Source organism: Harmonia axyridis, chromosome 1 (genome assembly GCF_914767665.1).
Source record: "Harmonia axyridis chromosome 1, icHarAxyr1.1, whole genome shotgun sequence".
In the NCBI taxonomy this organism is placed as follows: Eukaryota; Metazoa; Arthropoda; class Insecta; order Coleoptera; family Coccinellidae; genus Harmonia; species Harmonia axyridis.
This window is the reverse complement of record NC_059501.1, coordinates 22,172,933-22,187,296: the sequence shown is the minus strand read 5'-3', so window position 1 is coordinate 22,187,296 and position 14,364 is coordinate 22,172,933. Positions and strand designations below refer to the sequence as shown.

At 32.8% G+C, this 14,364-nt stretch overlaps 2 protein-coding genes and 1 long non-coding RNA gene across 7 annotated transcripts in view; 1 reads left to right on the top strand and 2 right to left on the bottom strand.

Moving 5' to 3' along the window:
• Nucleotides 1-91: 91 nt before the first annotated feature.
• LOC123670575 (uncharacterized protein C3orf38 homolog) lies at nt 92-1,706 on the bottom strand. Its single transcript, XM_045604074.1, has 3 exons — nt 1,505-1,706; nt 1,290-1,454; nt 92-1,227 (listed from the first exon to the last, which is right to left on the bottom strand). The coding sequence occupies exons 1-3, from the start codon at nt 1,629-1,631 to the stop codon at nt 509-511; spliced, it is 1,011 nt and encodes a 336-aa protein (XP_045460030.1). The 5' UTR covers nt 1,632-1,706; the 3' UTR covers nt 92-508.
• Nucleotides 1,707-2,647: 941 nt separating this feature from the next.
• The window catches only part of LOC123671333 (zinc finger SWIM domain-containing protein 4-like), a 128,434-nt gene continuing 116,717 nt past the window's right edge, over nt 2,648-14,364 (bottom strand). For 2 of the 5 annotated variants that reach the window (XM_045605096.1, XM_045605100.1), the window contains 11 exons: nt 13,596-13,888; nt 13,308-13,458; nt 12,562-12,722; nt 12,105-12,486; nt 11,555-11,947; nt 10,470-10,630; nt 10,009-10,411; nt 8,327-8,757; nt 6,827-7,045; nt 6,452-6,720; nt 2,648-5,156 (listed from right to left, as the gene is read on the bottom strand). In XM_045605096.1, the coding sequence (XP_045461052.1) occupies nt 4,913-5,156; nt 6,452-6,720; nt 6,827-7,045; nt 8,327-8,757; nt 10,009-10,411; nt 10,470-10,630; nt 11,555-11,947; nt 12,105-12,486; nt 12,562-12,722; nt 13,308-13,458; nt 13,596-13,888 (3,107 nt within the window). In that variant the 3' untranslated portion in view covers nt 2,648-4,912. Of the gene's footprint in view, nt 5,157-6,451; nt 6,721-6,826; nt 7,046-8,326; nt 8,758-10,008; nt 10,412-10,469; nt 10,631-11,554; nt 11,948-12,104; nt 12,487-12,561; nt 12,723-13,307; nt 13,459-13,595; nt 13,889-14,364 lie in introns of those variants that run through there. The other 3 variants (XR_006746077.1, XM_045605098.1, XM_045605099.1) reach the window with 3 other exon arrangements.
• Nucleotides 13,159-14,323, top strand: LOC123671335. The gene is made up of 3 exons (XR_006746079.1): nt 13,159-13,395; nt 13,636-13,838; nt 14,138-14,323. It is a non-coding gene; the product is annotated as an uncharacterized LOC123671335 (long non-coding RNA).

The following is a 14,364-nucleotide window of genomic DNA, read 5'->3' as shown; positions in this document are numbered from 1 at the left end:
TCAATGAGACAAGTTGCTCTAAAAATGTATACATCTTCATTGTAAAATTATATCCATGTTCTACCATGGATATTTGATACTGAAAGCACTAAACCTCAAATTATATATTTTTTCAAACATATTTACAATATCATAATGAATTAGAAACTTTGCATTACAAAAAGCAACTTTTGAGAAAATGAAAAAAGGGCAAAATAATATTCATTTACTACAGAATATTAAGAATTCAAAATGATTTTTCAGACTTAACAAAAAAACGGAATTTATATTTGACTAAAATATATCATGAGATTATTATTTGAATAACGTATCCGGCTGGCTGCACCAGTGCGAACTAATTATGTCATTTAGCTCTACAAAAATTCAAATTACCCTATTAGTCAGTTGACCCAGAGTGAAAAGTATTCGACAATTTACACAATGATTTTGATTATTTTAGGTATACAAATTGATATCAAATATCGATGACACATATAAATATTATAATAAGTCAATAATCTTCAAGGTATTATAAAATCTTTTTACAATCTGAATCTTCAATTTCAGAATTACCTAGTCTGCTGCCATTAGTTAAACGTAAATCAGTTCTTTTAATTTTCCAATTATTTTCTGAAGTGGGATCTCTAGCTAAAGCAAACATTTGTTCAAAGACACCAACACAAACACTGTTGATATGTAAAGTTCCTCCAACTATAATACTAACTAATCCATGAGGATCCATTTGTGTTTTCAAACACTCTTCCATTAAATTTGGATTGAAGAATAAATTAAACTGGTTTTTCACACTGATCAAAGTATCTGTTAGGGCTATGGGATCATTGCAAACATTTTTAGTATTTACATCCCCATTCAATGCAAGTACTAGATTTAAAACCCCATCTGGAAAGAAATGCTCAGGGGAAAGTTCATTTGCATTTAATAACTTGTAGAACCAATCACTAAATTGTTCAGCTAAAAGCTTAACTGTTTTTGAAACATTATAATCAATATCCTGGTTTGATTCCTTTATAATTGAAGATTCATCAGTATAAGTTCTTCCAATAATTTGTTGGTCACTGTTTTTACACATGTGGTGTTCATCCCTTGTAGATTTACTACAACCTATAGAAGAACTGGCCTGCAATATTTCCCTATTCACAATATTAGTTTCTTCATCACTGGATAATTCATCACTATATTCTTTTTCAATAATTTGAGTACGTCCCTCTGTTGTAAATTTACCACAACCTAAAGAAGAATGTTTAATAGTGTTTAATATTTTCTTCTGTCCATAATTTATTGCTACATACCCCAAAATTCCAAAATCTTTTCTATGATATCATGTTTTGTGATTGGTAATATTACAGAAACATTTTTGTCATATAGGTACGATAACAATTTTTCCCTTGTAAAAACTTTCCTTCGAAGAATGCTACGTATATCACCTGAGTAATTTAAAATTGCTTTCAGTGTATCTATAATAAAAATCAGTGATTTCAAGAAGGACACAACATAAAAATTTCACCTTCTCTAGAATTGATTTTATTTTTGAGAAGTCCACCTGTTATGGTTGTCGCTAAAGATTTAATTTCTTCATCAGTTAATATATTCGTAATTTCCACAATGTTATTGGTATATTCGGAAATAGCCATTTCAATCAAATAAAAACATAACTTCTGTTATTTATATTATTTCAAACTTCAAATACTCCAGTTCTAGGTTAAGAAATCATCATAGACCTTATATCAAATGTGATATTAGGTCTATGGAAATCATATGTTTGGCGCTGTGGCTGTCATCTGTCAAAATATTAACACAAAATTCCTGTGATAAATTGCTCAATTAACACAAAAATTGTTTTCTCTATTTCAGTATAGTAATGAGTTCATTATAGTTCTAAAAACAGTACTGTAATGAACTCATTACAGCATTGTTTTCAGTTATATTTTTCGTTTTGTGGTTGTCTACATTGACTTCCGATCCTATCAAATTTAAACACGCGTCAATTTTCGTAACAGTCACACCAACTGCCAAGATGCAATTCAAAAGTCACTAGGATGTATAATTTGAATTTTTCATTGAATTTCGACAATATTTCACAAAGCTTGACTGAAGTAGGCAATTCCAACACTCTTGCATTCGCATTCGTGTTGGAATAGGAGCCTATTCTGCAACTAGTTTTAGGATATACTATTATTACCTATTTTAAAAATATAGATATTTATTTCATTTAGGAGTTTTTTTCTTCTGCGACCATGAACTTAATACTGCACCTAGGTTAGTTAGTGCTTGGTTTGTTTCAATTCCTCAATTATGAATTATTTATAGTTTATGGAGGCATCTAATCTGATTACATGAGAATGTTCTTAATGATATTTAAAAAAAAAACGGCCATTGAATTCTAAGCCATTGTCTGCTTAGTAGAAGTAGAGGATTTCATTATTTAATGATTATAATTGCAGTTATTCACTCAACATCGTGTTCCAAACTGATTATGTATAATTGAAACAAAATTCTACATTCCATAAATACCTATTTGAACAAGCAAGCAAAAACTCCTGAGTAAGCCAGTGCTTTTCTCATTTTTCTAGATATATTCATATAAAAATCTTTGTACTGCTCTTCAAGAAAATTCATAACAATAATGTAATGAAATAAAACCAAGTTGTAATTACAAATATTTGTATTTTTGGCAATATGTACATTTTCCTAAGTATACACAAACACAGGACAACAATTAATATAAAAATTATATCATCGGAATGGAACATGTACCAATTTGGCGAATTTAATATGTACACACTTTAAAAATAAGATTTCAAAACAACTAAAAACCGGAGAGGGCCAAAATATTGTGGCACTGGACATAAATTAACATGAGATAATCACAGACCATTTAAATCAAAATCTGGATGTGTTTCAGAGGCATTACTTAACAAATAGAAGGTGGATTACAAATTTATACTAGTATTGCCTTCATTTTTAATACAAAATTGATTACTTCATCCATTTTGATTGATTAGTTTGAACATAGCAACAAAAAATTTGCATTTATGTTCTCAATGAGATGCTGCATTATTAAAAACTGGGACTTCTATCGTTCTAACCGAAGCACACAGTTTTTACATTTGTCTCTGATTGAAAAATTTTAAACACTCAAAAGGACCATTCCCCGATTCATGTTTCTTGCAGCGTATCAGCTAGGGAGGTAGCTTATGGAATGACAGTAGACAATGCTTTATGCCTTGGTCAACTGTTTGTCAATTATTTGTACTTATTTACTATTACTATACTGTTTTTACATACAACAGGAAGCATTCACCTTTGTAATTTTACGAAAAGGAAGTTAACATACAAAACAATCCATTCGATAACACAAGTCCTAATATAACAGAAAAATAACATCAAAAAAGTAACAAAAGAAAATTTGAGTACAAATGGATCGTATGTATATTATTCCAGTACTTTCTTCGCTCGGTAATTTCATACAGAGAAGCATTTCTTTATGTTGTATTCTATGAAACTAATATATTTATATATATACATAAATACTAACTTGTATAAACAACAATCTTTGGTTGAATAAAAATTGAAACAACTAATAACTAAATCAAAATAAAGAAAATTTTTTTAAATATGATTCCTAAATTTATTATGAGATTTTGCTGAAGTAGATACATTCTCTGATCCACATATTCCAAAACTTGATTATTTGTTTCAACAACTTTTATATATATAAGAACTAGTCAAAAGTCAGAGAATTCATCTAGCAATCATGAACTGTAAAATTTTCTTTTGATCAGTATTAACAAAAAAATTTTAGTGCTCGATATTAAACAAAATAAAAACTCGGATGTAGGAATCATCAAAACAAAAAGATGGCCAGATCTTAAATTGAGGGATATCTTTCGACCTGAATTGATGTGCACAATGTTACTTAACTTATAATGTACACATACATACACTACAGGAGACATCACTGAATTTGAGAAATATACCTCAAGGAATTGAATTTAAATTACAATTATAATTTAAACACAAGTGAAATATATGCTGAATGAAAATAATACTAATAAACATTCTCCCTAAGAGAGCATGAGATCTTGGATCGATTGTTCGAAATTAGAGCTAATTTCGAAGTTATTCCTAGCTTTTTTCCTTTACATCAGTCTCTTCAATCAAAAAATCAATTGAATTAAAATAAATAGGATGAAAATAAATATTACGTAGTTAAGTCAATCTCATAAATTGAATATTGTCCGATAAGTTATCTGAGGGTGCAAATGATCAATGGATAATCATGATTTCAAAGTATCTGAGTGGCTAATTTTTAGTGGATTCAATTTGCACAATACAAATAGAAATTAATCCGTTATTCAGGCACTGTTTCAATAAGTTTTGCATTTTGCAGGCAAGAATAATAACAGATTCACTGTTAAACTTTCAAATGGTACTTCTGCAATTCATTAATGATAAAATGAAGATGTTAAATGTAGTATTTTTGAAAAACAATAATATTCTCTTGATCTAATTATTGGTTGGCAAAATGTTTCCTGGCAAAGATAAATTTTAAAAAACATTTTGCAAGCTGGTTAACAAGAATTGAAAAAAAAACAATTTCAATTTGTCAGTGAGTTTTTTTTTAACATCAGTCTTCATTACTGTCTGGTGAAACTAGTTAGAAGTAAAAAATAATTGGAATTGTTAATCAGATAAAGAGAAATGTTGGAGTTCAAAGAATGAATTCGATTCCTGTATTGATAAAATGATTCCTTTATGTATATTCGCAAGAAGTACCAATTGATATGAAAACTCTGAACAGGTCATTAACCATACCTTTTCTTCCGGACGCTTCAATTTTTCAAATATACACAGACGAATATCACCCCAAATGTTCATTTCTCAGGCAACACTGTCCCCTTTTGGCGTAGCATCAGCCGAAACGCTCCTTCACTAGGAACATTAGCTTTTTCTTACCCTTGTAGGCTACTTTCATATTCTCTATTAACTGCGTGAACTGGGCATGACCGTCATGGGCTAATAAAAATGTGTCTCGAGCCTTCGTTAAAAAATCTATGAAATCGCCGTAGTGTCTAGGAGATATATGTGTAAGTCTTGAGTGTGTCGTATTTATGTAGGCAGAGACTGCAGCTTCCAGCAATTGACGAAGAGGGGGCCTGGAAATAAACCATAGTTTATAGCGTTTAGAGTTGAAAAATTTAATATCTAAAAAACTACTTTTCCTTTTTGATTCATCATTCCCCATAATGAATTCTTAGGATTATTGGGTAAATAAGATAAGAAGACATTGTTCTGTGATATGCATTATACCAGGTGACTCACCACAGACTCTTTTTGTGATGTGAATAGGGTAATCTGAAGCATAATTTAAAATTATTCATTTGAAAACAATGATATAGACCAAATATACACTTATTCAAGTGTATATGAATTCAAAAATGGAATAGCAAGCTCAAATAAGAGAGTTTTTGGCCATTATTTATACTTAATGTTTGAATATTAATAATGATCACTCAGTATAATTCAGAGTTAAATTTTTTTTCTACATCAAAGAAGCCAATATGTTTACTCGAAAAAAACATTGAATGGGTGGCATAACTGGTTTCTTCATTGAACTCCAATAAGAAAATTCCATCATTTAAAAATTTTCGCAATTTTGTTGTAAATAGTGCTTCTAAGGTATAAAGTATACATTATTTGAGCTTGCCATTCCATTTTGGAATACATAAAGAGTGTGTTACATTGGTCTATATCTTTGTTTTCGAACACCTTGTATAAATGAAAATAATTTTAGATTGTGCTTTTGACTACTCTATACCTTAGAATATAGATAGAAAGAAATGAAAGTAAACATTTGCGCTCGATCCTGAATACAAGAGAGATGGAAGTTTAGTGTCACCAATCACAATCAAGCCAGCCAATTGTGTGTGCGAGCCATAGGCGTGGATAATCCCGATTTGATTGTTGAATGTTTCCTCAGGAATCCTTTTTTCATAACTTTACAATAGCTAAATCATTAAACTGAAAAAACATTGACCCTTTTGAAACACAAAAGAATTTTTATGAATAAATCACATTTTAAACTATTTTTGAGCATGAATTGATAATTTCGAAATAAATCAAATAATGTTACGCTACTGCTATAGTGTCCCGTCAGATAAGGAGTGACAAATGTTGGCATCAAAACAAATGCATCAGTTACAAGGTGATTTCCGTTCCGATTTTGAAAATATCTTGATTCTAACCCTTAAAATGAGATCCGTGTCTGTGGTGGGCCACTTGGTATATATTATTTACCACTATAAAAACATTAGTATAGTAATAAAAAGTTCTGATAATAAAAAACTATTTTTATGAATGAATAAAATATTAAAATCTTTTGATGGGTCAGCAATCAACAAATAAAAAAAAATAAAAGAAAAAATAAACGTTTTTAGAAAGTTTTACATACCTATCATACGATAAAGGTTTTATAGCAGCAGGTGCACAGCTTCTGCTTCTATGAGAATGGCTCGAATGCTTTCCTGTTTCAAGGGGGGCAGGGTGTGGGCAAGACATTCCAGGGGCGGTCATACTGCACCTTCTTAATATATCAGACAGAACATTTGCACATTGCACATTTTTCACAAGTAGTGGGATCATATTCGATAGCTCATTCTTGCCAAGCGAATGACTCAAGGCACAAGCCCAATGAATATCATTAATAGCAGGGTGACTTTCCTGAAAAAAAAGGACGAATATAGAAGAGTTGAGATAAAAAACATTGAAACAGAACAAACAAAAACAAACAGTGGTGTGAATTCTATGATAAGTGTGTGCAGCTTACCTGGTTGTAGGCTAAATGTACATTTTTCATAGCCAACATGGCTAACTTATATGCTCTTGTAGGGTAACCTCGGTGTTCCATGTACCTTGCTATTGTAAACAACTGAGAAGATGTCATGATATGAGAAGCGGCATCCACAACAATCTGATAGGCTGTCTCAAAAGACAAAGCCTCATTCTCACAAAGAGTTAAGGCATTCAAGGCACAATTTGGTGGATCCTGAAAATATAAAATAATAACTAAGTGAAATCCAATAATACCATTGTTATGTTGTTAATTTTGAATATTGCAATATATGAAATTTTTCTATATACAATCATAAACATTGCACCTCAGAGTAATAAACATAGATAGAGGGAACATATGTCATTTTCAGTAACCAAATTTTGTCCCCAACATGAACTATCAAATTTGACATGATGCGCGCGGAAATGACAACATATCAGTCATCCGATATTTCACTGAATTCGCGGGTTTCTCCATAAAGAACGCACGACTTATGTCCCATAATGAATCAACGTTTCATATTAACCCAAAATATATTGAAATAAATACCTAAAATATATCAGAAATTCAGAAAACAATCAAGCGTGCTAAACGACGTGAAACAATGAATGACACTAGGAGAGTAATAGTTGCCAAACCTTAGATTTCAGCAGGTAGATACAGAAAATAATAAATATTCTGCTTATTATAAATTCAACAATTAGGAAAAATATAGGATTCCAAATATTCAAATTTGCATATTCGATCGGGAATAACTCAAATAAATATATTTCATTCAATATAATATACATTCATAATGATATAGTAAAATTGTGGATTTGAAAATATATCACAATCCGACAATGTAATCTAACCATGTTGGGGACATGTAAAAATTGCATACACTCCCTCTGTTTATGGTTATTACTCTATGCATTGCTCTAATGATACTGAATGCAATATTTTTTACTGCAAAATCCTAGTATTTAAGATTTGTTTTGTATTTTGGGAGAAATAACTAGGGAGAAAAACCATTGGAGCACTCAATTCCATACTTTGGGAAGAAATATAAAGAAAGAAACAAAAATGCGTATCTACAAATCAATAGTTAAAAGAATTATATTGTAGTGCGAAAGTATGAGATTTGGGATTTTTAAGGAGTTGTGAAAGATCAACATCGGAGAGAGTATGTTTTGCTGAAATCAGGAGGCAGATGAACAGATATTATTGCAGACGTACATAGGAAACAATTGACATGGTTTGAACATACAGAACGATTGGATTAAATGATGGCCAAGAAAAACTGTTGGAGTGGATACATCAAGAAAGATAGAAAAGAGGAATATCAAGAAGGAGCTGTAGGGATGATGTCGAAGAAGCCAAGGAAGCAAAAAAATTGGGGAGTTTTGACAAAAGGAGTTGGAAATTAGGACTTGGGTCTCCTACATTCACTATGATATTGATGAAAACATGTTTCATACTTTCTATGTTTTTGTAACAAAAAATTGCACTTACTTTTGTGGCACACTGCAAAGCCAGGTTTCTGGCGCAGCTCGATAGCTCCTCCTGTTGGGTAAAGCTCAGATTGAGCCTCATAATAGTACTGTGGGACATGATCGTCGTGGCAACCGGACCTGTCGCCTCTGTAGCCGTGAAGAACTGATACCAATTTTGCATAATCGACATCAGCGCATCCATACCAACTTCGGTGGCGCAAGTAACCAACCACCTGACCATCTCCCTTCGTCGCCAGTTGAGAGAGGATAATGTCATCCGCATTACCTGAAGGCCTAATTCGAAAGCCACACTGAGCAGAGTGGGGTGTCTGGGTCCATTTTCGGGTGTTGCAAAACGAAAGGCATCTTGTGCGAGTCGGAACAGATGAGACGAACTGTGAATATGCCTTTGGGACGATTCGAGAACAGTTCGTAAGCGTAGAACTTCACCTAGAATTAAACATCAAAACTGAATATCCACATTCATTGTTGCATATTTGTTAATACCAAAATATGCTTTAAATGTGAACATAAAACTAACAGTGGCCATTGAATTTTGATCACTTGATCTAGGACCAAATTAGAGTCTATTTTACAGTAGACACATTTTTGAAAAAACTTTGTATCATTTCACTGTCATAGATCATGAAATACGACGATATCAATGGGAGCGTTCAGCAGACTCAACATTTGTAGAATAGTTTTCAATATCCTATGAATTTTTATTCTATGAACGCAATCTATCAGTTTCCGCTACGGAGCGATCGCTATCTTTGGTAGCGAATTTATTTTCTCTAATTCTGTGGTTATTCCGTTCATTCTTCCACATCTTGTAGAACAAAATCGTGCGAGAATATATCAAAAACGCACAGTTTTCATGGTTATATTTTATTATTCTATGTTGGTACTCCGAACTTTCCGCCACGGCTTCATCTGTCAATTTATCAATTTGCCTTAAAGAAATCAGTTCTGCCAACCAACATTTTTCAATGCAAAAATCACTAAAATATATTTATGGAAATATTTCATTAATTTCAATGAAAATGCAATGAATTAGAGAAAATAATGTATAATACTCGTACAGAAGGCTCATTCTACCACTCTTTCATTCCAAAACTCGCCACTTCGTGGCTCGTTTTTGAATTTTGAACTTGTGGAAGAATATCAATGCCTTCTGCACTTGTATTATAAATAACTATTATGCTACTTTTTGGTAACATGTTGAGAAAGCCCATAGTAGCCACTGTCGTGGTTGAAGAAGAAAATGTTGAGAAACTGACATTAGTGATAGTGTTTTTGGAACGAAATTTAAATTTAAAAAATATAGCAATAATGGAAATTGAAACATATACGTTTATTAACATTCTGAAATGTTATTCTGAATAAATTTCACATATATTGAAAAAGAAAATAGTAATAATACCGTAAGCAAGCTTGGAAATAAAAATCAATATTATAAGAGGAAATTGCCTCTCATCATAACGTAACCTTCAATAAGGACCCACAGAACCTATTGCTGTCAAGAAAAGGAGCAACCCGTCCAGCAGAGAATACTAACGCTACCAAACTGATACTTATCATTAGCGGAGCTACTTACGCTACCGATCTTTCTGCTGAAATTTATTTCTCAACCAATTCTCATAATACTTTTATTCATTCTTTGAAGCATCTCGGGTATTGCTATGAATACAAAAAAATTACCTTTAGCAGCACTCAGCATGGTGGAACTCAGAGCGCATTGTTGAGTCTCTATATGTCCCAAAGTGAACCATCTCGGCGACCTCCCCATCATCAAAGAATTCCCAGGGTTACCCCCTAAAGGGTCATCAGAATCCTCGTGTTCTTCTAGGATTGGTAACCTCATAGCTCTCAATCCTACTTCGTACGCCAAATCAGGATAATAGTTCAATAAAGATAGGAACATGAAACGTGCAAAAGTATGCATTGGTATGCTCTCCGGGTGGATTCCAATGCCGAGTCCGCTGGTGGGGCCACCTTCCAGAAGAATTATTGCTTGCCTTCTGAGTACAGCTACCAAGGAGTTGTCTTGTTCAATGTCTTGTAATTTTAGTATCAATTGTTCTTGCTGTTTACAAGCTTTCTCCTGAAAAAATAAATACGTTTATTTTGTGTGAAAAAACAAACTCTTGATTCAGAATTACCTGGGCATATAATCCTACAGGCATTATCCTTTGTTGTCCTAACCCGATTAGGGCTACCTCGAAAGCGAGGGTTAAGTAAGTTTCAGATCTGTCCCTAGAGCCTACCACTGGCACATGGTGGTATCTGGGCCTAATGGTATCATCGTCCATTCCTAAAATTTCTAAAATTTTAAAAACAATGTTACGAGGTAATGTATTATGAAGTAATGTTTAAACAGTAGAAGTAAGCCACCAAAATTTACGTTCGAGTAGTTTTCTCAAGATAGCAATTTGTTTTGTGAATGAAACATTCTAAAATGTATAACCTTGGCCTCGATTCTCGAAAAACAAGGATAAAAATCAACAAGTCAAAATAGTGTTAGGAATGAAATGGGTATTTTTGAACTGAATGGCATTAGAACGACAATTTCTGAAGAGAAGTTGTTTTATTTCAAAGTAATTTAGGGAAAACAGCGAGGAAACGATTCTTAGGTTATGTTTTTATATATAGGAGCATATAGTTTGAAAACTCCCTGAATATCAAAAAAACAGAAATGTCATTTTCAAATGAGTGGGTAGAATCCCTGAAGTGGGTACTGATTCGATTTTGTTTCAGACTTCATGAGACATTCCACTTGTTGCTTTGGTGTTCAGCTTACAAGAGTTATGTAAGGTGGCGCTCTTCTGAATTGTTTGTTCAAAAATGAAATAATGATTTGAGACACTGCAACTTTCACAATAAATTACAAATCAGTTCATATCGGATTTTTAATGAGATAAATAGAATATAATGACAGACGGCTATTGATCTATTCAGAGTATAGAAGATTGCCACGGCAACAAGTCACAAGAGTCGAGAATCGCGAGAAATGTCAAATATAAATGCTGTATGCGCCATCTGAAACAGACGCGATCTCTCGAAATCAAGTAGGTATAAATCTTAAAAATCTCCCGTTTTGTCTGAAAGTTTTACAGGTATAAATAGACACACCAGGTTTTCTATGCATTTTAGGTAAAACCAAATAGGTGGATCACTAGGGATGGTTCTTTTCTATTATCATCAAAAATCGAGGCCTTGAAAGCTTAAATTGGGAAGATATATTTACCTAGAAAGGATGGCGATCTTGTATGGTCATCAGGAAGAACTGAAGCGTCTGCCAAAGTATCAAACAGGCACCCAATAGGATCCAACGGATGTCCCACCCACATCTCTGTGTTCACTGGAGCGTTGATTGATGTTGTGCTACATGCATTAGCATTGCAAAATCCATTGCACCTAGAAGTGCAAGCTGTCGTTTTACAACTTGCATCTGTTTTACTATTACTACCACTACTACTGCTAGAACTTGCACTTTGCTGACTTTCGTGCCACCTTCTTTGTGCGACTAGTTGTTGTTGTTTCATTGTCCTTACTACAGAAACTGCCAACCTCAAGGCAGCTTCGTTATGTCCATGAGATTTCAAAGAATCCACTCTGGCCGCACATAAAGGAATAGATTCTGCAACATAAAATTTTCGTCAGTTTGCCATATCTCATATCTATATCAAGAAATAAATTTTTGGTAAACTTCTTACTCCTTATGAGAAAGACAAGTTGAAATATTTAAATTACTAGACAAATACCGCTGCGCTCGCCCTTGTATAAGTAAGACTTACCATTCCAAAGTGGTTGGCCCTGGGAGTTAAAGCTTCCTAAATTAGTTGTGTCCGGAACATGGGAACAGTATGTGTCGCTATACAAGATATTTTTCAAATGCATGTTATCCCAAGACATGCCTACGCCATCCAATGCTCTATGAAATATTGTTCTTGGCAAAGAAGCCGACTTCGAATTACCCCCTGTCCTTAATCTTTTATTCACTGGGCTGTAGTCTTCGTCATCATCAGAACTTTCAGAAGAATCGTATAAAGCTCTATTCCTATCTCTCTCCCTCTCTCTATCTCTGTCCCTCCTGTCACGTCGATCTCTTTCTCTATCAGCATACCTATCTCTATCTCTATCATGAAAGTAGCCTCTGTCACGATCTCTATCCCTATACTGAAAACGAATAAGTATAATTAAAAACGTTCATGTAAGAGAATATGAGAGAAAAACTAAAAATTAAAAACTTACAGAATCTCTGTGTGAATGATGATTTACTTGTTGCAATCGAAAATCTGGATCTTCAGGAGGACACACATCTATCCTAGTCCATTTTTCTAATAATGCTTTCCATTGTTGTTTTTCATTATTTGTACAATTTGGATTCAGAACTATACAAACCCATAAAGAACCTGAAAACCAAGATAAATAATCAAATATATACAACTCCGGAATTAAGTATTTCAGTTTATTGTAATTGTTTTTCGCATTTAATATCTTTATAGTAATTTTTGCTAAACATATTCATTCTATGGGAACATCAATATATGATTTTTAGAATTATGTATTAAATAAATGATTGAAATTTAATATTTAGTATAATTTTATATGATCACAGAATAGTTATTTATAATACAAGTGCAGAAGTTGATATTCTGTTGATATTATTTCAAAAGTTCAAATTTCAAAAATGAGCCATGAAATGTCGAGTTTTTGAATGAAAGTGTGTTAGAATGAGCTTTTTGTACAAGTATTTTACATATATTATTTTCTCTAATTCTAATTTGGTGATTTTTGTATTGAAAAATGTTGGTTGGTAAAACTGTATCACAAACTTGACAGATAATAGAGGAATCCGTCACAGGAGAGCTCAGAATACCATCATATAATAACGAAATATAACCATGAACTGAAATATGTGTGGAACTGAAATGTTTCCGCGTGATTCTACACAGTAGAATGAACAGATTAGCCACAGAATTAGAGAAAATTCTTACCAAGCTGATCCCAAAGCTGTCTACATTTATCAGTCATTGGAGTGCCTTGATTTTTCCACATCTGCAGTCTAGGATCTGATAGGAACTGGTCAGTTATCAAAGTTAACATTCTGGCACCGTTAGAATCTTGAGCCCTCAACATTTCTCTGACCTGAAAAATTAAAAAATTGAACTTGAAATTTTCAGGTTGTGAGTGGACAAATTCCATTTTATTGTTTTAGAGTTGTACCCATGCCAAATTTTGTATTCTCAATAATTGTATATAACCTAAAAATCAGTAATGCATACCTTGGAAAATAATGAATTGAGCTGTTTATTTGCATTGTAGTAAGCCCCTTGAGAGAGATACGATTTAACTTGTTCACAAACTTGCTCCTCATCAAGATGCCAGGTATGGTCATCATCTGCCGAAGCTCCTGCTGTTGGATCTGGTGCTCCGGGAATTTGATTTATTTCCGACCTTTGCTGAAGAATTTCATCAGCTAGTTTTTGGGCTGTCGGAAGCACTTCTGTGTGGTGTTCTGAGATCAGGTACTGTACGAATTTTTGTAATTGTTGCCTGTCCATTTGTAAAAGAGTTTCTGCAAAAAATTTCAGATGAAAATAATTTATATTATATTTCACACTGAAAAAAGTACTATTGCATGCCTAATAATCATCATTCAAGTAGATGGACTATAGATCAATGGTAATGATAATGTGTTAAGCAAAAATATTTTAATTCTGAAATGATTTTGATCATTATTTTGTGAATGTCTATTAACTGTAACAGAAAAAGGTGCTAAATATGTTTGCATGAAACTCTTCAATAAATTTCCATTGCATTTCAGACAAATCACCAGCCAATATATATTTAAAAGGGAGATACACAAATTGCTAATGAACCGTGAGCCTTACACAATGCAGGATTTCCTAAATCCTTCTATTTAACTGTAAAATTAAAAAATGCTTCTGTTTTTCTATTTTTGACTGTATTTTCGTTCTGATTGTGTGTATTTGAGATGTACATATGGGATTCTCGAAAATAAACATTATTATTATTATTAGACCTCTATGC

Bases quoted from the DNA above. Each gene is read 5' to 3' on its own strand.
- LOC123670575 (XM_045604074.1), bottom strand. From the start codon at position 1,631: ATGGCTATTTCCGAATATACCAATAACATTGTGGAAATTACGAATATA. The intron at 1,455-1,504 runs GTGAAATTTTTA...TTTTTATTATAG, and splicing joins TAAAATCAATTCTAGAGAAG to ATACACTGAAAGCAATTTTA. The intron at 1,228-1,289 runs GTATGTAGCAAT...ATTCTTCTTTAG, and splicing joins AAAGATTTTGGAATTTTGGG to GTTGTGGTAAATTTACAACA.